The sequence below is a fragment of the Xiphophorus maculatus genome, chromosome 22 (assembly GCF_002775205.1).
Source record: "Xiphophorus maculatus strain JP 163 A chromosome 22, X_maculatus-5.0-male, whole genome shotgun sequence".
NCBI classification, from domain to species: domain Eukaryota; kingdom Metazoa; phylum Chordata; class Actinopteri; order Cyprinodontiformes; family Poeciliidae; genus Xiphophorus; species Xiphophorus maculatus.
In genome coordinates, this window is record NC_036464.1 from 467,012 (window position 1) to 492,667 (window position 25,656).

Consider the following 25,656-nt stretch of genomic DNA (forward strand, 5'->3'; position numbering starts at 1 on the left):
GTTTTATGCGCAAACCGAGTGGAGCCGACATGTTGTTTAGAGAGCGACCGGAGGTTTAATGATGATCATAAATGAACACTTCATAACCTTTTCCAGACCGAGGCAGTCCGGCTTTCACTCAAGGTTTAGGGATTTCCTTTTATTTTAGCCAATAAAAAAAAGGAACAACTTTTATTGCAAGTACGGTGATCTCACAGTGACAAAATTAGAAAAATGCAACCTTTAATTTGTAAGAAAACGATCATCTGTGGTGAAATAAATCCGGCTTTTCTGTGGAAAAAAAAAATTCACAAACTGGTGTGTAGGGTTCCGTTTGTAAAGTTACAAAAAAATGTTTTAACAGCAAATATTTTTGTTTTAGTCAGAGAAAAAACATGTGGGTGTTAATTTTTCAAAGTCTTAATTTCAACACATTTTTCCTACATTTATAAACGTCACAACTATTTAGCTGTTGAATTAAATATTTAGCTTCCAGACTAAATATTTAATTCACAAACTAGATATTTAATTGGTCAATTAAATATTTAAATCACATGCTAAATATTTAGTTTACCTTGTAAACTAAATATTTAGCGTGTGAATTAAATATTTAGTTTGGACTCTGATATTTATAAATGTAGGAATGATGTGTTGAAATTATGACTTTGAAAAAATGAACTCATGTTTTTCTCCGACAGGCTAAAAAAACAACATTTTTACTGTTAATTTTTTACAGTGTAACTAGTGGTTTCAGCCATATGTTTTATAATGTTAATTTATTTACACAGAGAGACTGTACAACATTCCATTAACCTTTTAAAATGAGACATTCATGACACCAGTTACATACAGAGTCATTCAATAAATTAGAATATCATTAAAATATTCAATTTATTTGACAAACTATCACTATGTGAAACACATTTGTGCAATTTTATGGCTAATGGAAAAGCAGCTTCCATTAATTGTTGCACACACAGGAAAACAGTAGCTACGTTTCCATTACAAATGTGCGCAAAACTTTGTAGATATTCCACTAGTGTCCAAAAAACACAATTTCGGTGTTTCCATTAAATAAGAAGCGATTAAAATCACACATGAATCAGTTTGTTTATGGGATAAGTCATTAAAAATCACACCGCGCCATCATCCGGCATCATCAAACACTTTCTGTTGGTCGTCTTCGTCATTTCTGCCAGTAGTAACATCCTGTTATTGATCATGTGACTTTTGAGATGCAAAAGTACCGTTTTCATCACCGGTTTTTGAAATACACTAAAGCTGAAATGGCTAAAAAGATCCACCTTATCCTAGCACAGAAACATTTTTGTCACAAAACATTTATTTCTTAATTGTTGTGATTCTATTAAGTAAATTTACTTCTGTAATTCCATTTTGTGTGGCGCTTGTGTGAACGCAGCCTAATTATACAAATCTTCAACTGGTTTTTAGATGTATCCAACCAATCCCAAATCTGGAATCAAGTGGGGGAAGAAAAACAAAACATTTTGACTTTGATTTTTAAAAAAAGAGTGAAACAAAATATTAGTTAAATTTTAATCCTTTGATTTTTCCAAACTTTTTTGCTGTCAAAATATTGATTCAAAATTGTACTTAATCACTTAAACTCAAGACATTTCCAGTAAAGATTACATATTTACATCTGAATGGTGACAGCATTTCTAGGCCAAACTACAGACTGACGTGTAGATGCTGTCTGCGGTTGCTATGGAAACCCAGAGACATCAAGATGCCACCCAAAAAAACAACAAAAAAAGATTATTTAACATCTTTTGAGGCTTGTAGGTTAGAGTTTCTGCTGGATTTGTTTAGGAATGTTATATTTTGAGGAAAAACTTCTTCCTGTAGAGGAGGAAGGCGATGAGAACCCAAAGCCCGGTTCCCCACAGGTTCTGCAGCAGCAACTCCCAGTGGCTCTGCTGGAAACCAATCTCCCAGCTGAAGGGGAAGTAGAAGCCGAGCAGCGAGTGGCCAACGTACACAAAGATGGAGTTCATCCCTGTTTACATCCGAACAGAAGCGTTTTAACTCAGAACAAAGACGCTCTGCTGAAGAAGGCTCAGACGTTTAATTATGATAAGCTAAAAATCAGATAATTAGCTCAAGTTGAATTAATCTCTCTCATTTTTTTATCAGTTGGATGAAAAGTGTTAATTTCTGAGAAACTGAATTTTGGTTTTTCACAAGCTGTTAGCTGCAGTGGCTAAAATTAATACCTACATATAGAACTATATTGAATTTATATATTTGAATTTCAAAGTTTTTAAACTGAATCACAGAATAAATTCAAATTTTTTGATGATAATTCAGTTAATATAGAGGCACCTGTGTCTATAAATGGATAAAATTAAATATTTGATATAATAATGATAAAAAGGGGGAAAAAATATAAATTGCTAAAAATAAGGAAGAAAAATGGAAAAGTAAAAAAAAGGAAAAGGGGAGAATTAAGAAATAATAATAATAATAAAAGAAACATGGGACAAAGAGAAAAAGGATGGATGAAAGAAAATAAAAGAAAAAATTAAAAATGAGATAAATTATTTTAGAAATGTAGAAAAAAATGGAAGAAAAAGTAAAAAAAATTGATAAAAACCAAAAAATACAAAAAAACGTTAAAAAAGGAAAAGAAAAAAACAGACAAAAGTGGAGAAAAGGAAGAAAAATCTTTTACAAATTTATAAAATCTTTTGTTCATAAACAATTTTTTACAGATTAAACATGGAAAATATTAAACATTTTTAAATAACTGAAGCCAGCATGTCATACTCCTGAGGATCCAGACGGGTGTTTATGTTTCATCTCAAGTGAATAGATCATATGAAGCGTGTTGTTGCTGATTAGTGCGTAGTACCTGGGTAAAGGAATGGCTGCCCTCGCCACCAGCCTTTCACATCAATGATGAAGAACATGGCTCCCAGCAGCAGGAAGGAGAAACACCCCATGGCCGTGACGTAGGACAGCGACCTGCAGAGACACGAGCTGCTGGGTGTGAACCGGACCGAACAAATCATCGGATCGGCCCGAAGCTTCAGCTGGCAGGAACCTGTGGACCTGCGCCAGTCTGCCATGTTTCTGTCTGTCTCTAAGTGCAAGAATGTTTGATGAAATACCCTCTACAGTAAAACGGCTGTCCGAACGAGCCTCTCTGCAGCGAGCCGTCTTATTTATCCTTTATCCCGGCTGAAGTTGAGCCAGAAAGGACTCTTAGCCAGGAGTTAATTACCTCTAGACATCCAGGCAGAGACTCAACAGCTCAATAAGCCGCCCCTGATGAACTGCCTATAAAAGCCAGGCAGGTGCAGTAATAGCAAGGGATGAGCAGCTTCCCCTGAGGAAGATCACCAGAAATTTGCTTACACATCACAGATGTAATGGAGTTCTTCCTGCAGCAAAACATTAAAATGATTCAGGGGCGGGGCCGGAGCACGGGCTGGTCAGGCGGATACATCCGCAGTAACGGACGCCACCGTTTCTCATGATGGGAACATTCATCAGGTTTAGGAGCCTGAAAGCAAAATTCATGTTTTTCTGCATCCATTTGGGTTTCCACTGCTCCTAAAAAAACAACCTAAACGCTCAAAAAAGAAAGAAAACACTCAGTCGTTTTCTGGAAGAGAGTTCATATTTTTTTGGTGTCTTGAAAATGAGGGGCTTCAAAAAGCGTCTCCAATATTAACTCACATTCCATAAGCCTAGCCTCGTTACTTAGCAACCCCAGCCAAGTCCAGCCCCGTTACCTAGCAACCCAAACAGAATCCAGCATCTTTGGTCAGCTGGGTTTACGCCTGTACACAGCACAAACAACAAACATTACCAAGTATTGTTGGTCTAGTTTCCAATGCAAATATTTTAGTACGCTTAAAATACAACAAAACTGACTTACATGTAACGTGTCAGGAAGAAATAGGAGTTTGTTTTGAGTGAATTTTAACTAGAACATTTTCATCAATGTTAAGGAATTATTGACTTAAAACAAGCTCCCATTTCTTCCTAAAATGTTACTTGCAAGTTAGTTTTGTCTTATTTCAAATTTATTAAGATACTAGAAACTCAACCAAAGCTACTTGGTAATACTTTGTGTTTCTGCAGTATAATGGCTGCTGGAAACAACAACAACAAAACTGGATGGTAAGTTTTGTTGTTGACTAACTATCCAGAAACCACTTTCTGCATTCTCGTTGGTTGTGCAGGAGGCTCTTCTTCTGCTTTTCAAAGATGTACGGATGTATAGTTGCGTCTCTGTTTGCAGGTATTTTCACGTACGAGTCGTAACATTGAGTTTGGGGGCGTGGCCAGAAGAAACTTATTTAGCCCCAAAACTACAACAGAGTTATAGGGTCACACTAAGAAAAATTTACAAATAAAAAAAACGTAATTAAATTGTAAATAAAGTCGTAATGTTATAATTTTATTCTCTCTCTATTTCAATTTTATTCTCGTAAAACTATTCCCATATTTTGACTTCATTCTCCTAACATTTATTATCGGAATAATTTTACTTTTTTACCTTGTCCCTAATAAACTGACGTTATAAACAGATTTTTCTGAAATCAGCTCAAAACAGACAGAACTGATCAAATTAAAATCTCAATATCTAATAATGGTTCTGTGAAAAAAACATAATGAGAACGGTTTGTATTGCCTATAAACGTGTCCTAACCTAATATGTCACCTTTAATCCTTTCCCTCACTAAGGATCTGAAATAATCCAACAGGACTCTAGTTTAACCTCTCCTTCCACTTCACACTCCCAACGTCCAGGGTGATTATTTACAGTCCTAGCTGCTGTTGGAGGTAAATAAACTCGTGTTTATCAGCCGTGATTTGTGCCCATCCTCCCTTTTTCTTTGTGAGGAAAAGTGGCTGAATTTAGCGGGTCAGGAAGCACTTACCAAAGGTTTTTATTGACAGGTATAAATCCTCCGTCTCGCGTGCACTTAGAAAGGATGGCTGCGGAGATTCCCTGAGGGTGGAAATGAAACAGATTTCAAATCGATGCGGGGCGATAAAGCAACATGTGTCGGGCTGCTGAGAACGTGCGGCGGCAGAAACCCGTCCGGCGAATTAACAGATTATCAACGAGCGACAGTTTGATCCAACACAGAAATCCTAACAAACCGAACAACAATCAGTCCAAAAGCAGGGAGAAATGCTCTGACTCGGTCCAGATACACAAATATCACCAGGAAGCACAACGCATTAAAGTTGGATATATAAAATAAAGTATTATTATTATTATTATTATCTTATGCGTTTAAAAAAAAAACTGTAGTATCTAAAATACCAATTGTTTTATATATGTTTATTTAGCCAAACTTTACACTATTTTAATGCATGCTTTGCTTTAAAACACGTCAAACTCGAGGCCCGGGGGCCAAATCTGGCCCGCCGTGGCTTTTTATGTGGCCCTCTAGACTCAATAAGTCCCTCCAGTTTTTCACAAATCTACAAAATCAACACATTTCCAGCTCCGTTTTGTTGCTTGTTGTAACGCAGAATGAGTCAAGAGCAGATCTTCTGGGATGATAGATTGAAAGGATCGAATCTCTGCAGCTCCAGCAGAGCAAGGCGGAGCCGCTTCTTACAGTCTAATTAACTCATTACTTTCTATTTTTAACAAGATAGACCAGCTACCCCTTCATTTTAACAATAAATAAATACAACAAAGCGTTTCTCTGTAGTTTTCTCTGTTCTGTAGGACCTGCAGGATTGTTAAACGCGCCACTTCAGCCAAAGTTTGGAGTGTCATTTTTTAACCAGAAAACTTTCTGATAATAACTGTTCAATGTGCTTTCAGCTGCTGATCAAAAACGGCCCCCGGGCCTCATGCTGGACACCCCTACAACTGAAAATTAAAAAAAGTTTTGACTCAGAGGGGTTGAATATAAATATACACCACTGTTATTACAGAATTACTTTTTCCTTCCAGTTTGTTGCATAAACAACTTTAAATTTGAGGCAAAATGTGTAAAACTGGGCTGTGAATAGTTTCCTAAAACAGCGCAGAGCTGCTTTGCTTCTGTATCTCATGCCTGATCTATTTCTATTCCTGTTCCAACCAAAACCAATTAGTTTTAGTGATCGGCCCGCTCTTCTTATTGACCTCCCTAACGCAGTTCTGGTTGGCGTCGGCGGCCCGTAAGCCGTTTTCTCCAGACGTTTGTGTCCTGAACATTACCAGACCTCAACCGCAGAGTCGCTCCTCCGACGCATTAAACGCCCGGCTGCGTCTCCGCCCGCAGTTTTTAGATTCTGCGGCAGAAAAGATCCAGCCGCGGGTCTTCGTCACAATAAACAACAGGCCCAGTTAATTAAAGTTCAACGATCAGGCCTCAGAAGTGTGAGATTGAAATTGAGCGATTGGCCCACATAGCGGCCCCATCCCACTTCCTGCAGCCTGGAGACTCGACCAGCTCAGCTATTTCCACTCCATCGATTCTGTCATCCATACGCATGATGGATATCCAGCTAACCGGCATCTCTGCATCCAAAACGGTTCACGAGTCGCATATAAAAGTAAATAGACACAGACAGGAAGTGATGATGATTTACTTTGTAATTTGTGTTTCCTCTGAATTTTAAACCTTTGGGTTGTTTATTTTTCAATAAAAAAGGTGTTTTTGCAGTTCAAGTCTTATTAAAGGAGCAGTAACTTTTTGAAAAAAAAAATTACTTTTACTGTACTCTTTACTTTTACTTGAGTAAATTTATCATGAAGTATTTCTACTCTTACTTGGGTAAAATTTCTGGATTTTCTACCCACTGAATGAAAAATAAACATGTTTTAACCAAAAAGATCTTGGTCTGCATTTCCATCTCTGCGCTGCAGTTTTCACAAGTAATTTTTTAACCATGATTTTGAGTCTGTGCACTTATTCCCCGTGTGCTTTAATCATAAACAACCCGTTCGCTGTAGTTTACCTCACACTCAGTGGAACAAAACGGTCTACTGTTTATTATTTTCATTATGTGTTACTTTATCACTCTGTGGCTCTGGGAAAATGGATCTAATTTATTTCATCTGCCTCCAGCAGCTCACTGCACAACGACAGTCAATAATATTCAAGGCAAGGAGACATAATGAAGGACATTCATCATTTAACAATTAAGGTTGCATTCATCTATAATCTATACCTGCCTCAAAATGCTGCATCTCAGGGAGATGATGCTTCTCTTGTTTACTAACAATTATTTGATTAATCGAATATTCTAAAGATTAATCGGTTAATTGTATTAAAACATTTGGACATTTTTCATTTAACTTAAGCCTTTTACATCAAAAATACAATAAAATATGCAAATAAACAATTGAATTCAATGTTTAAATAACAAAATTAAAATGCTATTGCCTAAAATGAAACAAGAGCATTTCTTTAGTGTACACTTGATCATTAGTTTGAGATTTTTATACTTCTAACATCAACATGTGGGAAGCTCTGCTCTTTTTGATTAACTTAGCATTTATATTTTACACATTTTAAACCAGGTGGAGCTAAAACTGTCGAGAAGTTCTGGGTAGAACATATTTGCAGACGAGGAACGTTTTTATGTATTATATACAAAATGTATATAATTTTTGTACAGCTTTGCTCTAAATATGTATGACCTGTTTTTGAGTCTGTATACTCCAATTAACAATTAATCGATTACTAAAATTGGTTGACAATTACGTCAATAATCGATTAATCACGATTAATCCGATTAATTGTTTCAGTCCTGGTCCAGTGAATCCAGACTGACGTCCCTCATAGGATGTACTTAGTTTTATCTCTCTATCCAGTCAAAGAAATATTTTCCCATGACTGTGAGTCGGGTAATCTGAGGTTATCGATGTTTTTTTGCTGCGCGGCTTGATTTCAAAGGCCTGGCGATGACGGCAGCGCCTGCAGCTCCTTCTTCTCCGTCATTGCTGCAGGTCGGGGGAACAGGCGGCGCAGGAAGTCGGAGCGGACTCCTGCTGACCCCGTTTTAACAAACGAACCTCGTCTCTGGACATAAATCTTCACGCCAGCGACGGTTCTGCACGCTCGTTAGCCTCCTGCTACAAAACAAACCATCTTATGTATCGGTTGTCGTCCCCTGAGGGACGCCCTTTCTGATGGCAGCGTGGTCCTTTTTCGCTCTGAGACCACCCAGACACACCGTAAAGCTTCGGAGGATTCCTCATTTTATCCCAGACTTAACCAGTAAAGAGTTTATTTCTTTTCCAGAACCTCCACATGTCGGGTCTGTTTCTGGTACTTTGACTACATCACTGCAGGAGGCTGTAAACAATACGCAGAGCTCTTCTAATCTGAAACCACATGTGAGGCGGAGGGTGTAGCCCCCCGAGGCGGGGGATACTCATGTCTTCCCGAAAACACAGCCACACATGTGATGAGATCACACACATGTCCTCTGCTAAGTCCTGCTAATGAACGGCTCTGACTAATCGCCAAACGACTGGGAAACACATTGCACAGTTTACCTGACAGGCGCAGTAAAACATCCCAGCCAGGATCTTTGTGAGGAATGCAGGGAAAACCTGAAATATTCCTCAAACTCCCTCAAAAACAAAGCAATTGTGAAATTGTGTTTTTTCGGCATTAGCGGAATATCAACAAAGTTTTTCGTGCATTTGTGATAAAACGCAGCTTCTGTCTGGACCAGGGCTTAACATCCTTAAAGGGGACCTGTTGTGCAAAATTCACTTGTTGTAAATGTTTGTACTTCCATTTGGGTTTCTGCTGCTTTTCAGAACAGAACAAGCACTTAAAAACTGTCCAGCCATTTTTTGCCAGTAAGCTCATCTTTTTTGGTGTCTCGAAAATGAGCTGCTTCAAAAACCTTCTGGTTATAACTTCGCAATCCACAACCACTGTGGAATGTGAAGTTGGGTTGCTAGGTAACTCAAACTCAGCTTGGGTTACCTAGCAACCCAAGCTGAGTTTCAGCATGTTTGGTCAGCTGGTTTTATCGCTGTATGCGCTGTACAGTGGTTGCTGGAAAAAACAAGTGCTTTGCTGTTGACTTAACATCCAGAAACCACTTGCTGCATTCTTGCTGGTTGCGCAGGAGGCTCCACTTGTGCTTTTCAAACATGTTAACGTGTGAGTGTAAATGTTGAGTTGGAGGACATGGCCTGTAATAACTTATTTGAATTTGAAGTGACAAGAGGCCCTAAAACAGCTGATAAAAGTCTTGTGGTATAAGAATGAGTTTGTTAAAAAATTGTAATGACCATGTTTTGTATAGGCCATAGACCTAAACTGTTCAAGGAAACGTAACAAGTCAGCTTTAACAATCCCGAGAGCCATGTTTGCATTCTGCATGTTGTAGTATCTTTGCTGAATGGGAAGTAACAGAACCTTTTAAACAGTCTAAAACTAATGATGAATAAATTAATGAAGCTTATTTGGTATTTTGGGTAAAACGAGAGCTAAGTTGCCCCTGTCCTGATTCTAGTAACGTCCCTGTGGAAATTTATTTAGAGCAGTGGTGCAACGTACCAGGATGGCGGCCCACACCAGGTATCGACACAGAATGTGGACGTTCTTTCTCTTGTAGAAAACGATAATCTTTCCAGCCTGTTGGGAGAAAAAAGGGAAGAAATCAGCTCAAACATCCAGTTAACAAAAACCAACATGAACTCCACCAATCGCTGCGTCCATTTGAGCAGTCAGGCAGTAACTAGTTACAGTTACTCAATTACATTTACTTTTAAAAAAAGACTTTTACTGTACTTTATAACTTTACTTGAGTAATTTTATTGTGAAGCATTTCTACTCTTACTTGAGTAAAATTTCTGGATTTTCTACCCACTGTATGAAAAACAAACATGTTTTAACCAAAAATTCACCAGACACACCTGCAGGTTTTGTTAAAGTTTCATAAGTTTTTAATTGAAAAAAACTTATTTGGAAACACTTGTTTTGCCTGATTTTGTTATTTTTTGTTACTTATATGAATTATTGCCATTTTCATCCATGAAATACAAAAATTTCCACTTAACTTTATCATTTAGTTCATCTGATCTTGTAATTTTTAAATGCTAAATGACCGATAATTTAATCAGTTACTCAGTAATTGAGTAGACGTTTTACCAAATACTCTTTTACTCTTACTGGAGTAATATTTTCGGGTACTCTGCCGCCTCTGGCCTTGAGTAACCAAATAGTCCTGGGATGCGGCGCCCTGATGTGGCGCAGCCAGATGTGGTGTGTAAGTCATCTGATTAATTTGGTGGTGATGAATGCGCCTCAGCTGGAAGCATTAGCAGACAAACACAGGGACGAGGGCAGCGGACACCTGGCGTGTCGTCCATTCCTCGCTGACTGAGGGGCTCAAAGCCGAAACGCCTCCTGGGGATTCAGCAATGCGGCTGCGTCAGGGTGGCGGCTTCCCACAGACCAAATGGTTATAAGTGACGCTAACGACGCTAACGACCAAAAGCTTTCTTTTCTCCTAGCCTCATGGATTTGTGTCGGTGAAGGGGAACAGCTGTCGTCTCATGGGAATATTTTTTACATTTATTAAAGGGCCAGCGTCCCTGTCATGTTTTGTAGTTGCATATTAATAATAGAAAAGGTTACATTTATGTGTTTCTTCAGAATAAAGTAGGAACTGTGGGAATAGTTGATGCCGTTGGATGGATTAGTTGGAAAAACATCCAGAGTCCTCCACATGCACATTTACACCCAGCTTCAGTTATTACAGAGTCACAGAACAAATAAACTGCATTTTTCCTCAGAAAATTAAAGTCAGAGTTCTCAGATTAAAATCAGAAATTTGAGAAAAAATGTCAGAATTCTAAAATTAAAGTCAGGATTATGAAATGAAAACAAAAAATGTGAGAATAATCTAAATTTTGAAACAAAAATGCGTTACTCTGAGATTAAACTGTGAAAAAATTCAGGATTCTGAGAAAAAAATCTGAATCCTTAAATTAAAACGAAAATATTGAGAAAAAGTCAAAATTGTGGGAAAAATAGATTATTCTCAAATTAAAGTCAAAACGGTGAAAGAAAATAAGAATTCTGAGATTTCAGTCAGAATTGTGGAAAAAAAAAAAATCAAAATTCTCAGTCAGTTCTGAGTGTTACTAATCCTTTTCTGCATCATTCTTTCTGCTCTGAAGACTCTTATCTATTATATGATAAATCAGACTTCCATACTGTGGAGCCTTTTCTAGTGGCTCGTTTTAGAGTTTGTGTTTTCAATGGCTGCTAAAACTTTTCTGGCCTCTAATTTGGAAACTTGTTTTTCACCAGCTGCATGCACGCCGTCCCGACTTGTTTAAGGTTTTAATAGAGTGGTGAGGTGGACACATTGGTCTATGTAGGATTTTTTTGAACCATACTTTCTATAAAATGACATTTAATACATATTTAGGAGATAAACAGATAAATCCATAATGAGGCAGCACTAAGCATTTCATGAGACCAAAGGCGATTTAGGAACCATAAAATATGTACAATGAGGAGAAATAGGTGATCCAGTTTACCTGCATCCCCAGAAATCCCATCACAATGGAGTTGATGGTTCCCAGAATCCCTTCTGGGTCGAAGGGCAGCACAGTGAGATACATTTCCTACAAAATACAAACAAAAACAAGTAAATTCAGTGAAAATAATATGTTACATGATTATAATAAGATAAATGTTCCTACTTTGCAAGTGGGGTATCTGTACATGTTATCACCAAACATCCATCGGTCGATGTATCCTGCTGCCCCCCCAGTGCAGTTTGGGTAAAGACCGTCATCGCCGATCCCGCCAGCTCCCAAATATCCTCTAGAGGCAACAATACAACCGCTGTTAGAGTTGATGCTCAACGCTTTCAAATACAGATTTCAACAGTAAGTTCCTCAACCTCCATCCAACTTCCAAAAAATCATGACGTAAAACTAAAAAGAGTAAATATCCCATGATAATGCCCCTTTAATAAACACTATATGCTGGTTGTTTGTTGGTAAAAACATTCAACTAATATCTTAAAAAATGGTTACAATGTAACATTTGAACACTTTTAACCATTCAAAGTCACAAAGATGGAGGAAAAAAAGACACGCGAGGCAGAAGAGCCAGAGCGAGGAAGATGGATCCTCTGCCTCTTCTTCTCTGGTTCCACACGACCAGACTGAGATTGGCTAATTATACCCTCTGAAGGGCCCACCGCAGGCCCATAAATCACTGTGGGTCCAAACACCTGCAGCTCCAGGCGCAGACTAACACCAAAACAGACCCAAATGGAGACACTCGACGTGGAGATGGTGAGGAAATCTGTTGTTGTGGCATGAATATGCACGGCGAGTTAATGACAGGCGGGCTGCCTTGTTTGGACTTACGCCGGGCAGCCGGGTACCGGCAGGAGGAAGGTGACGCACAGCCAAAACGTCTCCAGCAGGATGATAATCAGCCACTGAGGCCAGAACAGGAGGACGTCCTGGGCAGCGCTCCTCCACTGAGGCTGCAGAGGAAACGAGTCAATATCGTTTTAATTAGAAAATACCAACACAAAGTCTGAGTTATAACTAAAATATAACATAAATAAAAACAACATCTGAGTTATAAATAAAATATAAAATAAATAAAAACATCTGATAGGTTAATGAGTTCATAAAACATATGGATGGATGGATGGATGGATGGATGGATGGATGGATGGATGGATGGATGGATGAACAGATGGATGGATAAACAGATGGATGGATGGATGGATGGATAAACAATTGGATGGATGGATGGATGGATGAACAGATGAATGGATAAACAGATGGATGGATGGATGGATGGATGGATGGATAAACAATTGTATGGATGGATAGATGGATGAACAGATGGATGGATGGATGGATGGATGGATGGATGGATGGATGGATGGATGCCCACTCACTAAGTGGAGTAAATGTCTTTCCTCCACTGATGTTGCTTTTCAGTGAAGCTAACATGTTCTGATGTTGCCATGTTCTGATGCTAACAGGTTCTGATGCTACCATGTTCTGATGCTACCATGTTCTGATGCTAACATGTTCTGATGTTGCCATGTTCTGATGTTGCCATGTTCTGATGCTAACATGTTCTGATGCTAGCATGTTCTGATGCTAACATGTTTAGAGATGCTATCTGAAAACATGCTAGCAGCCATTCATCATCCAGTCCAGTAGCTTGTCATTTTTCAAATACATATATTTGTTTTTATTGGCATTTAGCTTAACTAAAACCTCAGATATAATCTAACTTTATTGCTTTTATTACTCAAGAACAAATAAAAACCCAAGCTGAGCTACTTAGCATGCTAACATGCTAAAGGTAAATGGTGAAAAACAGTTTGCCATGCTCCCTCAGCTTGGCTTCAGATCATTTAGTTGTGTTTAAATGTGCTGCCTCAGACTGCACCCTTTTAATGTCCGTTTCTGTTGAGCGACTGACAAAAGGGAAGTTGACATGAATTGCTCACCGCTCGCTCTGGGATTTGTTTCTGGCCCCAGAAAGTCTGCAGGAGAGACAGAACAAAGTAGGTGAAGCCCAGACGCTGCAGCACTCCGGGGATCCTGAGCCAGGACCAGGACACTGGGACACAAAGCAAACACTCAGAACTGCACAAACAACCATCACAAACATATTTACATCCAACATTATCACCTCAGAGTCAAACAACGGGCAAAAATTACTCAACAATGTTCAAATATGGACAGAATTAGGTCCAGAAAGACATTTGAATGTCAAGAACGGAGCAAGTTTCCAAGTTATCTCTTGGTTGTGATTGATTGTTATCTGCACATTAGTTAATTGGAGACCTTTGTCACACAAAGTGCTGCAAAACTATCCGATCCCAATCATTGATCCGATGAACAAATCAAATAAGAGGCGGAAATGTCTTGCAGGAGGAGAGGAAGCTCTCACTGATGGTACTTCAGTTAAATCTGTATGTTAAAAGTAATTTAGACCCAAGAAAACTGAGAAAAGAACAAACGTTTTTACACATTATCGTTCATTTTTGGTGGATTTACGCTTTCAGGAAGCTAAAATATGTTCAATAACGGTGAAAAGTGGCTGATATCGGCGTCTGAGCACTTATAGACGAGAGCCAGTGAGATTATATACAGGAAGTCAGAATTTTCTTTTTTACTGTGAAATAATCTGTTTATTGAAATTTTATTGCGTTTTGCACAGAACAACAAGTGTATTTTAATAGGCTAGGATGTTATTTATTTCAGGAATTCAATTCAGAAAGTGAAACATAATTTATGTAGATTAGTTAAACAGAGGAGGTGAAATTTTTCAGCCATTTATTTCTAAGTTTTCATTATTATGGTAAAAACACCAAACTAGCTAACCTGTAAATTTGAAAATTAGATGATATACAAATTTTATAAAAATGTATTTTATTGCTCAGCAGGTAAAAATAAAAAATAAAAAATCCAAAGAATTAAGTTTTGTATGTTTTATTTAAGGAATTGTGGCACACCAGTTGTTAAAATTTGCCAGTTTTCGCCCCAGGGAAAAAAAAGTTTGGACACAACTGATATAATTGAATTAAAATATATTAACTTTCTAAAGTTATACTAAGTTATTGAACCGAAACATTATTCCACGGTGTAATTTATTGCTTCTGACAAAGGCTAGCGCCTCCTTTTCTCTGTCGACTGACATTGAAAGGGTTCGGCGTTTCGAGCTGACGTGACTCCATTCCCTTATTAGATCAAACCGTGGGACTGAAAAACGCGAAGCGTCGTCCTTGGAGACGGAGGGCAAAGCCGCTCCGTACGGTGAAGTCAGATCCACAGAGTCCAGCAGCTGCAGCAGGCCTGTAACTCTATCTGTTTGTAATCGTCCATTACCCAAACAGCCGCCGTTTCGGCTCAGTTCGACGTCCCCAGCCGCAGGACCTTGAGGCCGCGCACTCAACAGCAGTATTTTCCTTAACCCAGTTATCCGTGCAGGAACGTCCATTAGCACCGCGGAGGCTAATGTGCAACAAAAACGCCAACGCATCCAAGTGACTGAAATGGAGATTAACTTTATTCACAAATGTGGAGGCGAACCCATTTTATGAGGTTACACAGTAAAAAATTAACAGTAAATATTTATTTTAAAAATGGGTGTTCATTTTTCAAAGTTATATTTTCGCCATGTTATTTATTTATTAAAGGTAAGGGTTCCAAACTCAATATTTAATTTGGATATAAATATTTAGCGTGCAAAATAAATATTTAACTTTCAAATTTAATATTTAGTTAGAAAGCTAACTAATATTTAGTTAAATTAATTAGTTTGTTTAACAGCTAAATATTTAGTTTGTTAACTAAACTTTTTTATTTCGGAAAACAACATTTTTTTTTTTTTTAAAAACAAAATTTTAAAATTTCCCAACATAAACGTTTTTTATTTAGGAAAATAAAAATTTTGTTTGAAAATTAAATGTTTAGTATGGAAAATAAATATTCAACCTGGAACTAAATATTTAGTTAGCAAACTCAATATTTAATTTTGAGCTAAATATTTAGTTTCGAAATTCAATGTTTAGTTTGTAAACTGAATATTTACAAGAGAAATAGTTTGTGAACTAAATGTAGCTATCAATTGAACTAAATTTTATTGAAATTTAGTTTACAAATTTAGTTTGAAAGCTAATTAAATTTAGTCTTTAAGCTATAGTCTGAGCTATATATTTAGTTTACAAAATTAACTTCAGACATTTGGCCAACTTCACCAAGCCTATTAGCTGTTCAGTCATCCAGCCACTGGGGGCGCTGTTATAACAGTACTGGCTGCATGGCTTGTAACCCATTCAGCCAGTGAAAACTTGATATGTAGTTACCAGATTCAGCGGGGAGTTGCTCGTCATTCAGGTTGTTTGGACTGTTTTGCTAAGGTTTGCTAATTTTTCCGCTTGGATCTGTTTTTATGTCCAGTTTTGTCTTTTCTACCATTTCCACTGAATTGAACTCCAAAGTGGAATTATGTTAATTTTAATAAGTTTGTGTATAAAATACTTAAGATCCTGAAATAGGACTGCTGATCAATTCTGGCTAATGTTTTAAGGATCCTTAAAGGGGGATGTACTATGTAAAATTCACATTTTTGATGTTTTTGTACTTCCATTTGGGTTTCTGCTGCTTTTAAAAGCAGTTCAAATGGTTTTTTTAAAAAACATTCCACAGCCATTATTTGGCAATAAGTTAATGTGTTTTGGTTACCTTGAAAATGAGCCATTTCATAAACCTTCATAATGTAACGTCACAAATCAGCCAGCACTGCCCCTCACCTAGTGACTGTTCCCTAGCAACCCCCAGTGAGCTCCGTCGTTACCTAGCAACCCGAGTTCCAGCATGTTTGGTGAGCTTGTTTGACAAACTAATGCTTGAAGGGGGTATTGTTACTATCATTGGTGTAATTTTGCCTGCATATCCATTTGTTTAGATCATTCACTACAAGCTACTACACTGGAATGGCAAACTGTTCACAGTAATGTAGTTGTTGATTTGCTCTCTAGCTTCTCCCAAAGCTCTGATTTAAGCATTTTCTGAGGTTGGTTTTAAACCTACACGGGCCATCTCGGGGAGAATAGTTGAGAAAGCAGAAGCCGATTATCAGCAGCACAACTGTCCTCCAGGTGATTTTTCTCAGCAGCTGCAGGCGGCCGACTCCTCTCCTCTGCATGGAGCTGAAGGCCAAAACCACTGAAGTCCCAATTATAAACACAAACCTGCAAGACAAAACACCAGGATGTCATTTAGACACGCAACATGCGCACAGGCGGAGAGAAAATGTTAGGCTGGACTTACCAGGGCATGACCAGATCAGCCACCGTTAAACCTGCAACAAATATAGCAATCAGTGATTTAACAAACAGATTCACTGGAGCGTTACTCGTCTGGGCTCAGATTCAGTAAACTATATTAATCCCACAGGATCATACCAACAAACAGCTAAATGCTGAATATGCTAGGTATTAGCAATACGATCAATTCACCTAAACTTATTAACGAGCCATTAGCAATAGGATAACTAAACTTAGCGTTAGCTATTAGCAATATGTTAACAGCTAAGTTTACTGTCCACTAGCTAATAGATAGCTATTAGCAATACAACACCTAACAGTTGTATTTGCTGTTAGCTCTCTATTTTATATAACAACAATTAGCTAGACATTATTTTAGCTAGTTGTTAGCAATACAACAAAAGCTAGCAACTGTTGGCAAATACAGATGGCAAATAGGTTTAACTTAACTTATTGTTAACTACCTATTAGTAATATCATAACAGCTAAAATTACTGTTAGCTAGTTATAATTATAATATGTAAATATTTCAGCATAAATTATAAAACAGACAAAACTGGACCTAAAAATAGATCCTAGCAGTAAAATGAGCAATCCTCAACAAAACAATGCAAACAACCTGAATGTTGGCAGCGTAAAGGTTTATAAAATGTTAAAAACGCTACAATGTTGACCGAACTGAAGACATTTTAACAAGATAGATTCAGCTGATTAGCTCTGAATTCTCAAAAATAAATCTCTGTCATTTCAGCTGAATTTAAAATAAAACAAAATCTCTGAAATCCTCCATGTTTGTCCTCCATTCATCATGATGGCTGACCAGTTTAGACGATGCAGCAGCCATGATGAGGAAATGTAATTTGTATTTAGCAGGTTCAGGTTTCTTGCTAGCAGAGCCGAATCTGTTCTGGTTCTGTAGATTCATGCGGGTTCTGCTTTTCAGCCTCACCGTTCCAGGGAGCGTGTTGGAAGAACCAGTAGCCGCCTCCGCCGTAGTTCACAAACACCATCACTGTCAGGGCAAACCTGCAGAGGCGTGAACAGATGAGTGCACAAAAAGGAGACATTAGTTAGAGTAAAGGAAGGGAAGAAGGAAGGAAAGAAGGGGGAAGGATTTATTCCAGATTTGTGGTGCATAAAAGCTGAATGCTGCTTCTCCATGTTTGGTTCTGGAGATGTAGAGCAGAACCAGAAATGGTAAAAATGGTAAATGGACTGAACTTATATAGCGCTTTTCCAGTCATTTTTGACCACTCAAAGCGCTTTACACTAGAGTCACATTCACCCAGTTGCACTCACAAGCACGCACACATTTATACACCGATACGCAGATCGGTAGGCAATTTGGGGTTAAGTGCCTTGCCCAGAGGCACATCGACATGTGGCAGGAGGAAGCTGGAATCGAACCTACAACCTTCCGATCGCAAGACGACTACTCTACCAAAGAGCCACAGTCGCCTGCAGAAGACCAGAAGACCTGAAGGGTCTGGAAGGTTGATACGACAACAGCAGATCTTTAAGCCCTTCAGTGATTTATAAACTAACAACAGTATTTTTTTTAAGTCTAATTTCTCAGTGAAGAACTGGGTGATGTGCTCCGTCTACCTGGTTTTAGTCGGAACGCCAGCAGCAGCGTTCTGGATCAGCTGCAGCTAGACCATTGATTTTTTTTTTTTATTCAGACCTGTGAGTACACTGCTGCAGTAATCAATGCGACTAAAAATAAACGCATGGATGAGTTTCTCTAGATCTTGCTGAGACATTATTAGTCCTTTAATCCTGGAAATGTTCTCCAGGTGACAGAAGGCCGACTTTGTAAATGTCTTTATGTGACTCTGGAGGTTCAGACCCAGATTTCATCCTGATCTCTAGTTTCCAGCTGTAAAAACTGAAATTCTGTGCTGACGGCAGATTGTTCCTCTTTAGGTCCAAAGATAATAAATTCTGAATAAAGGAGCCAAGCAAGGAAGGAACCATGTGAAAAATGAGAGAAGGAACCAAGGAAGAAAGGAGACAAGAACGACACAAGGAAGAAGGAAGTAGGAAAGAACAGCAGGAAATGAAAGTGAGATCATAATACTACATGGAGCCCTGAATTGAAGCCGTTTTTATTGGCGAATGCCGCCTCAGCATTATGAATCACTCAGGAAATGAGCGCCTGTCCTCTGGATCTCCTCGGCTTCGCTGACTAAAGACTTTGCACCTAATATATGATACACTTCATGCTTTCCCGCCGGCCAAGTTGCTGAAACACTGCGCTCATGTGACGAAGGGCTTCACTATGTTTGATAAACAGCTGGAGAGGCCATCATTACACATTAGTACAGATTATTACACATTAGTACAGATTATTACACATTATTACAACACGACGCATGTTTCTGCACTAAATCTGCTTACAGTTCCTTTCTGTTCACTTTGGTTTTCATGTGGCATTTAATAAAAACTAAAAGAAATCACAGGAGTTACACTGGGAGTCAAAATGAGATTAGTTCAACCTCTGAGGATAAAACCGTCTGATAAGGTGCATCTACCTCTGCCTCGTCTTGTTTTTTATGTCCGGATTCAATTAAGAGGTGCACCAAAGCCATTACTGCTCCAACCTGCTGATACAAGATTTTAATCGGCCGCTATCATCTCCGAAAGGCTATTAAAGCAGAGTAAAACCCTCCCTCCGCCTCTCACACATACCCGGGCTACCGTTTAAACTTTGACGAAGGTATCCATTAGTTGCCATAGCAACGTAGACAAAGGTTAAACCCACCGCTGCCAGATGAGACCCTGTTAAAAGAAAAAGTGCAGCAATCTCTCCACTTATTGGCCGTCTTTTTAATTAAAACCCCCAGCTGTCTGATTCCAAACGGGAGCTTTATTACGCTGCGTGTGAGGAAACTAATCCTGGATGAAGGGAGATAATTAAAGGCTAATATGATGTACGACGACAGGTCTTTGTTTTGTTTTGCATCTGAACATTGTGGACTTTTTGTTTTTTTCCTCAGCTCGTAATCAAGTTAAGGTTGTTAACGTCCTCGTGGAGATCTGCGGAGAGGAGAGCGTTTGTTCCTTGATTAAGGCCCATGACTCAGGGAAAATGATTTAGACGCCTGTTTTGCAGCATCTAGCTGTGGAGTAGAAGTGAAGATGTTTGTACGCGCAGTGCATCTGGAAAGTATTCACAGCGCTTCACTTTTTCCACATTTTGCTACATTACAACCTTGTTCCAAATTCTATTTAATTAATCTCTTTTTTTATAAGTCCACATGCAAACACCTCATTATGGCAATGTGGGAAAAGGCTTTTGAGAGTTTTGCAAGCAGTTAACTATGTATTAGCAATTAGATTAGTTCAGCTAAGTTTATTGTTGACATACAGCAACAACTAACCTTACTGTTATCTAGTTGTTGACTATAAGAACTTACATATAAACCAGCACATATTATAAGGGAAAATATGCCAGTGGAACTAGTAGTTCATCAATATTAAGGAATTGTTGGTTTAAAACAAGCTCCTATTTCTTACTGAACAGTTATTTTTAAGTTAGTTAAACTTCTTTCAAGTGTGCCAAGACATTTGCACTAGGCCAAAAATGCTTGGTAAGATTTTGTGTTTTTGCAGTGTGTGGACTATATGCTTAAATGTCAGGTTTGTTCCAGGAAACCAAACAGTTTAATAAACCAACATTGCCAAGAATACTGCAAATAAGAATTATTCCAGAAGGTTATTGATGGCTACAAACATCAGTTGTAAAGGTACATTTAGCTAAGGGATCTTTCTGTATAGTTTGCATGTTACTCCTACGCACATTCTTGCACCTTTACAGCCGAAAAAATACAGATGCTAAATTATTTAGTCTTTCTAAATTGCGCTGAGGTATGAATGTGTGTAAAGATGTTTGTCCTGTGGGTTGGCGAACTGTCCAGGGTGTACCGTAAGCTTAGCCAAGGTTCTGTTTGTCTGATCATATGTGAAACTGGATCTGAAAACCTGGATGCCAGTCAAAGTTAGGCTCAGAGTGAGTCAGCCATCTGGTTTTGTTGTAATAGTTGTAATATATTGACTAACAGTGAGATTTTCACCGGAGAGAAAAACCAAACGAAAGGCTTTCAGCCGTGGGGCACAAGATTAAAAATCTAAATCCTTTTAGAAAAATTAACGCGCGACCATAACCCGGGTTTCTCTGTATATCATGTCAGCGGCGCCAGAGCAACGAGCAGAAAAAGCTTTCAGCTGAGAAGGAAAGCCTTCAGAAATGCCTCAGCGTTTATGGCAGGTGACTGATGCGTCTGTTCTCTGCAGAAAGTTGTAACTTATCAGGGTTATGGATCATAAGTCACAGGGCTGCGGAGACACCTGCAGCGTAAATCTTCAGTGCTGAGTCACAGTTTGATTAAATGTCATCTCATGTGTCATCAGTCAGGACATCAACATGGGGAAAAGTGTTTGTAATCTTAGACCAGATGGTTTTCAGATTGAAACATGGAGCAAAACACTGCAAAAACAAAGTCTCACCAAGTATTTTTGGTCTAGTTTCTTGCAAACACATCTAAGTACACTTGAAATAAAACAAAAATAACTTAAACGTAACTTTTCAGAAAGCTATAGAAGCTTGTTTTAAGCCAATAATTCCTTAATATTGATAAAAAAAAAGCAAGTATTCACTGTTGGCTCGCTATAGCAATATGATAAACACAGGTACATGCTGGGCATGCTACGTATCAGCAATAAGATCAGTTCAGCTAAGGCTATTAACTTGCCATTAGCAATATTACAGCAGCTAAGTTTACTGTTAGCTATTAGCAATACATTAACAGCTAAATTTATTGTCCACTAGCTATCAGCAATGCAACAGCTGCTATATTTAGTGTTAGCTCTCTATGTGCAATCTAACGACAAATAGCTAAACATGTTTAGCTAGGTATTAGCAATAAGATCAATTCAGTTAAACTTATTGTTATTAAGCTATTAGCAATATGATAGCAGCCAAGCTTACTGTTAGCTACTAGCATTAACAGCTAAGTTTACTGTACACTAGTAAAGCTATTAACTGTGTTTGCTGTTGGCGCGCAATTCGCAATACAGCAACAAATATCTAAACATGCAGCCAGCTAGGTATTAGCAAGAAGATCAGTTTATCTAGGATTCTTCTTAACCAGATATTAGTAATATATTGACAGCTAAACAAACTGTTAGCTATTATTGGCAGTAAGAGTTTACAGATAAGCTAGGGATGAGCAATAAGATCAGCTAATCTACCTTTTAGCTACCTAATTTAGCAATATTATAACGGCTAACAGGTAAAGATTCAGTTAGCTAGGTTTAGCAATAAGATCAATTCAGCTACGCTTATTGTAAACTAGATATTAGCAATATCATTACAGCTAAAGTTACTGTTAGCTAGTTATTGGCAATAAGAGCTTACAGATAAATTAGGTATGAGCCGGTATTAATCTAGGAATGGTACTAAAATAAATGAATTAATTTTTTCATTAAAATTAATTATTGACTCTAAAAAAAGCTTCTATCTTGCTGAAAAGCTACGTCTAACCCAGTTTTGTCTTATTTCAAGTGAACTGAGACATTTGCACTTGAAACCAGACCGATACTTGGTAAGATTTTGTGTTTTTGCAGTGAAATCTGAAGATGAAACATGTCTTTCCAGGTATTGCTCGTAAACTACATAAAAATGTTGCATATTACATTTGGGATGTGTGCAGAACAGATTCAAATTGGTTTTCCTGCAGAGGGGAAGCCACAGATGGAAATGATGCCGGTCGTCTGCTGGATGTAATCCGTGTCCTGCTGAATTTCCTCTCGCTCTCTGGTTTGGCAGGAGATCTATGGCCGTGTGGATGTGTGCTGATATGTTGATGATATTATTACATCAATTATTTGGCAAGGGGGAGGTCAAAGCCACACCAGCATCCTGTTTCCACAGAGGCGTGCTTTGTGTCTACCCCCAGGCCACAATTAAGGCAAACAGGGAGCCCAGATTCAATCACATGCATCACTCCTATCCAACAGAAACACTCTGTTCCAAACCGGCAGCGCTCTCATATCAGAAACCATGCCCAAAGCTACACCGCCTCATAACAACAGCTTCAGGGAGCATGTGGCCAGACGGTGACCCATGTAATTATTTATTATACTGGGCCTGTAGATCTTCATCATGCCTTGACTGCTGTAAAAAGGATTAGCATGTGAATGGGCCCATGTGGTGATAGCCTGATAAAAAGGATGGTGGTTGATGGCGTACATACCCTCGGAAAGCATCCAAGGAGAGCAGACGCGACGGCTTGGCTTCACCGCCATCATACGCAGCCTCAGCAGCCTCCTGTAGAAATAACAGCCAGGAGATAAAATAGCTTCAGCACTCAAATTACATTCAAATGAGGGTAGTTTGGCTGTAATTTTATTACAAATATGTGTTGGTTATTTTCGGCTGTGTAATTGAAGTAAAGGACACACAAGCAGAGTTCAAGACACTTTCAAATAAACTTTTTAAATATGCAAAACTTTTATAAACACGACTTTTAAAATGCCCATATCTCAGAGTCCAAACTGTAAACTTTTCAATTATAAACCACAAAAGGTCAAATCAGCTATTTACTTTGACATTAGCTAAAGAGTAAGCTTAGCTTGGCTGATCTCATTGCTCAAAGCTAACCGCTATCATTGTGGTAATAGCCAGCCAACATTCACCATAGCTGATATTATTGCTTATAGCTTGCTAACAGTAAGGTTAGCTGTTAATTATCATATTACTAATGTCAACTTAACAGTTAGCTTGGCTAATCTTATGCTAAAACCTACCAAACAGTGAATTTATCTGTTAGCTCTTATCTTATTACTAAAAACTAAAAGTATGCTTACCTTTTAACTGTTATTATGTTGTTAATAGCTAGCTAAAAATGAGCTTAGCTGATTGCATTGCTAATACCTAGCTTGTCTGTAAGCTTCTATTGCCAATATCTAGCTAACGGTAAGTGTAACTATTACATTGCTAATATATAGTTAACAATAAGCTTAGCTGAACTGATCTTGTTGCTGATACCTAGCTAACTGCATGTTTAGCTACTTGTTATATTGCAAATAATGAGTAAGAGTAAATACAGCTTTTTCTTGTATTGCTTATAGCTAACAGTAAGCTCAGCTGTTATTATAGTGTTAATTGCTAGTTAATAAGCTCAGCTGGACAGATCTTATTGCTAATGCCTAGCACACCCAGCAAGTAAAGCTGCTTATTGTTATCATATTGCTACAGCAAGCTAACAGTAAATACAGCTGCTAGCTTTGACGCGTTACATGATGCTAGCACCAATCTTTGGTTTGTTGATTCACTTAGTGCTCCAACACCTGTAATGGTGGACAGTGACATTGGTAGCAGTAGCTAGTTCTTAGCTAGCTTGGTATTTAGTGGTTTACAAGACTGTTTGTTTTCATCTGAGAGGGCCAGTTTGGGTCTTATTTCAGATCTTTGGAAAGTGGTGACAGATCTCCTGTTTTCCTTATGAACCTTCTTTATTCCAGTCTGGGGTTGATGTCCCGAAGTGGAACTGAATATGAAGACGTTTCATCTCTAATAAAATGTTCAAATTCTGATGAAAGCGATAGATCAAATGGCCGCCGGGGTCAAAACAGTTAAAAATTGTTTCTCTCTCTCTTTGAAGGCAGCAGCTCCTCCGTGGCCTGCTGCCCTCCCAGTTGGATTAGCCAGCCTTACTGGCCTCCGTGCACCAGGATGAAGCGCCAGAGCATGAAGACACCGGCGCTAATATGTCATGATGGATCTGCATGCCATGCAGACGGCATATGGAAGACAGAGACATGTTGCTTGTTCCAATGAGAGGAGCTATTCATGCTCACCAAAGACACACTGCAGTCCCTGCCAGGAATGGAGACGATTGGATGGACGCGGCGCTCCACCGCTCCCATAAAAGCTCTGCTCTGCCAACGTTTGTATCAATCATTCAATTAGTGTCTCCCAAACGGCCTGATGATTGGAGGCTCACAGCAATTTTAGTGTACTAAGAACTGGATCGTGGCAATGTGTTCGATTTCAAAATAAAAATATAAAAAGTACTTTTCCCAGAGTACTTTCACACCAACATGAATGTTCTGGACGACGGAGCCAACAAGACATAAAAAAAAAACATAAATTTTTTTAAACGACTTAAGGTTTCCCATAATGCTTCCTTAGGATAGGTCTATTGTTTATACAAAACATGTCTATTAAATTTTTTTGCACAACATTCTTAAATAATCAGATTTTAATCTGCTCAGTTTCAGAATGAGATGTTTTATGTCCTCTGTCACTTTATGTCACTTTTTTTTTACATGTGAAAATGGCTGCAAACAGATGCATAATTATACAACTGTATGTCTTTGAAAAGCAGAAGTGGAGCCTCCTGCACCACCAACAAGAATGCAGCAAGTGTTTTCCAGCAGCCATTGTACAGCGCATACAGAGGTAAAACCAACAGACCAAACGTGCTGAGCTTGGGTTGCTATAGGTGATGGGTGGAATGCCGCTCGGATTGCTAGGCAACGGGCTGGACTTCACTGGGGTTGCGACACTGCAAAAACACAAAATCTTACCAAGTCCTTTTGATCTGGTTTACAGTGCAAATATATCAGTACTCTTGAAACAAGACAAAACTAATTTACAAGTAACTTTTCAGCAGTTTTAAGACAATAATTCTTTACTATTGATAAAAAGTTCTAGTTTCACAAGCAGATTATTTCACTAGTAAATAGTTCTAGTCAATATTAAGGAAATATTGACTTAAAATAAATTTCTGTTATTTTGCTGAAAAGTTACTTATAAGTTATTTTTATCATGTTTGCACTAGAAGATTTTGTGTTTTTGCAGTGTAACGGCCTGGGCTCAGT

The 25,656-nt window shown here is 38.4% G+C and overlaps 1 protein-coding gene across 4 annotated transcripts in view; it reads right to left on the reverse strand.

The window, feature by feature from the left end:
• Nucleotides 1-607: 607 nt before the first annotated feature.
• LOC102237227 (heparan-alpha-glucosaminide N-acetyltransferase-like) overlaps nucleotides 608-25,656 on the reverse strand; it is a 31,647-nt gene continuing 6,598 nt past the window's right edge. For 2 of the 4 annotated variants that reach the window (XM_023327092.1, XM_023327094.1), the window contains exons 7-18: nucleotides 23,025-23,098; nucleotides 17,717-17,793; nucleotides 16,772-16,802; nucleotides 16,532-16,692; nucleotides 13,441-13,553; nucleotides 12,329-12,450; nucleotides 11,651-11,774; nucleotides 11,486-11,572; nucleotides 9,492-9,569; nucleotides 4,896-4,966; nucleotides 2,855-2,982; nucleotides 608-1,999 (exon numbers count right to left, since the gene is read on the reverse strand). In XM_023327092.1, coding sequence (XP_023182860.1) covers nucleotides 1,818-1,999; nucleotides 2,855-2,982; nucleotides 4,896-4,966; nucleotides 9,492-9,569; nucleotides 11,486-11,572; nucleotides 11,651-11,774; nucleotides 12,329-12,450; nucleotides 13,441-13,553; nucleotides 16,532-16,692; nucleotides 16,772-16,802; nucleotides 17,717-17,793; nucleotides 23,025-23,098 — 1,248 coding nt within the window. In that variant the 3' untranslated portion in view covers nucleotides 608-1,817. Of the gene's footprint in view, nucleotides 2,000-2,693; nucleotides 2,983-4,895; nucleotides 4,967-9,491; nucleotides 9,570-11,485; nucleotides 11,573-11,650; nucleotides 11,775-12,328; nucleotides 12,451-13,440; nucleotides 13,554-16,531; nucleotides 16,693-16,771; nucleotides 16,803-17,716; nucleotides 17,794-23,024; nucleotides 23,099-25,656 lie in introns of those variants that run through there. The other 2 variants (XM_023327093.1, XM_023327095.1) reach the window with 2 other exon arrangements.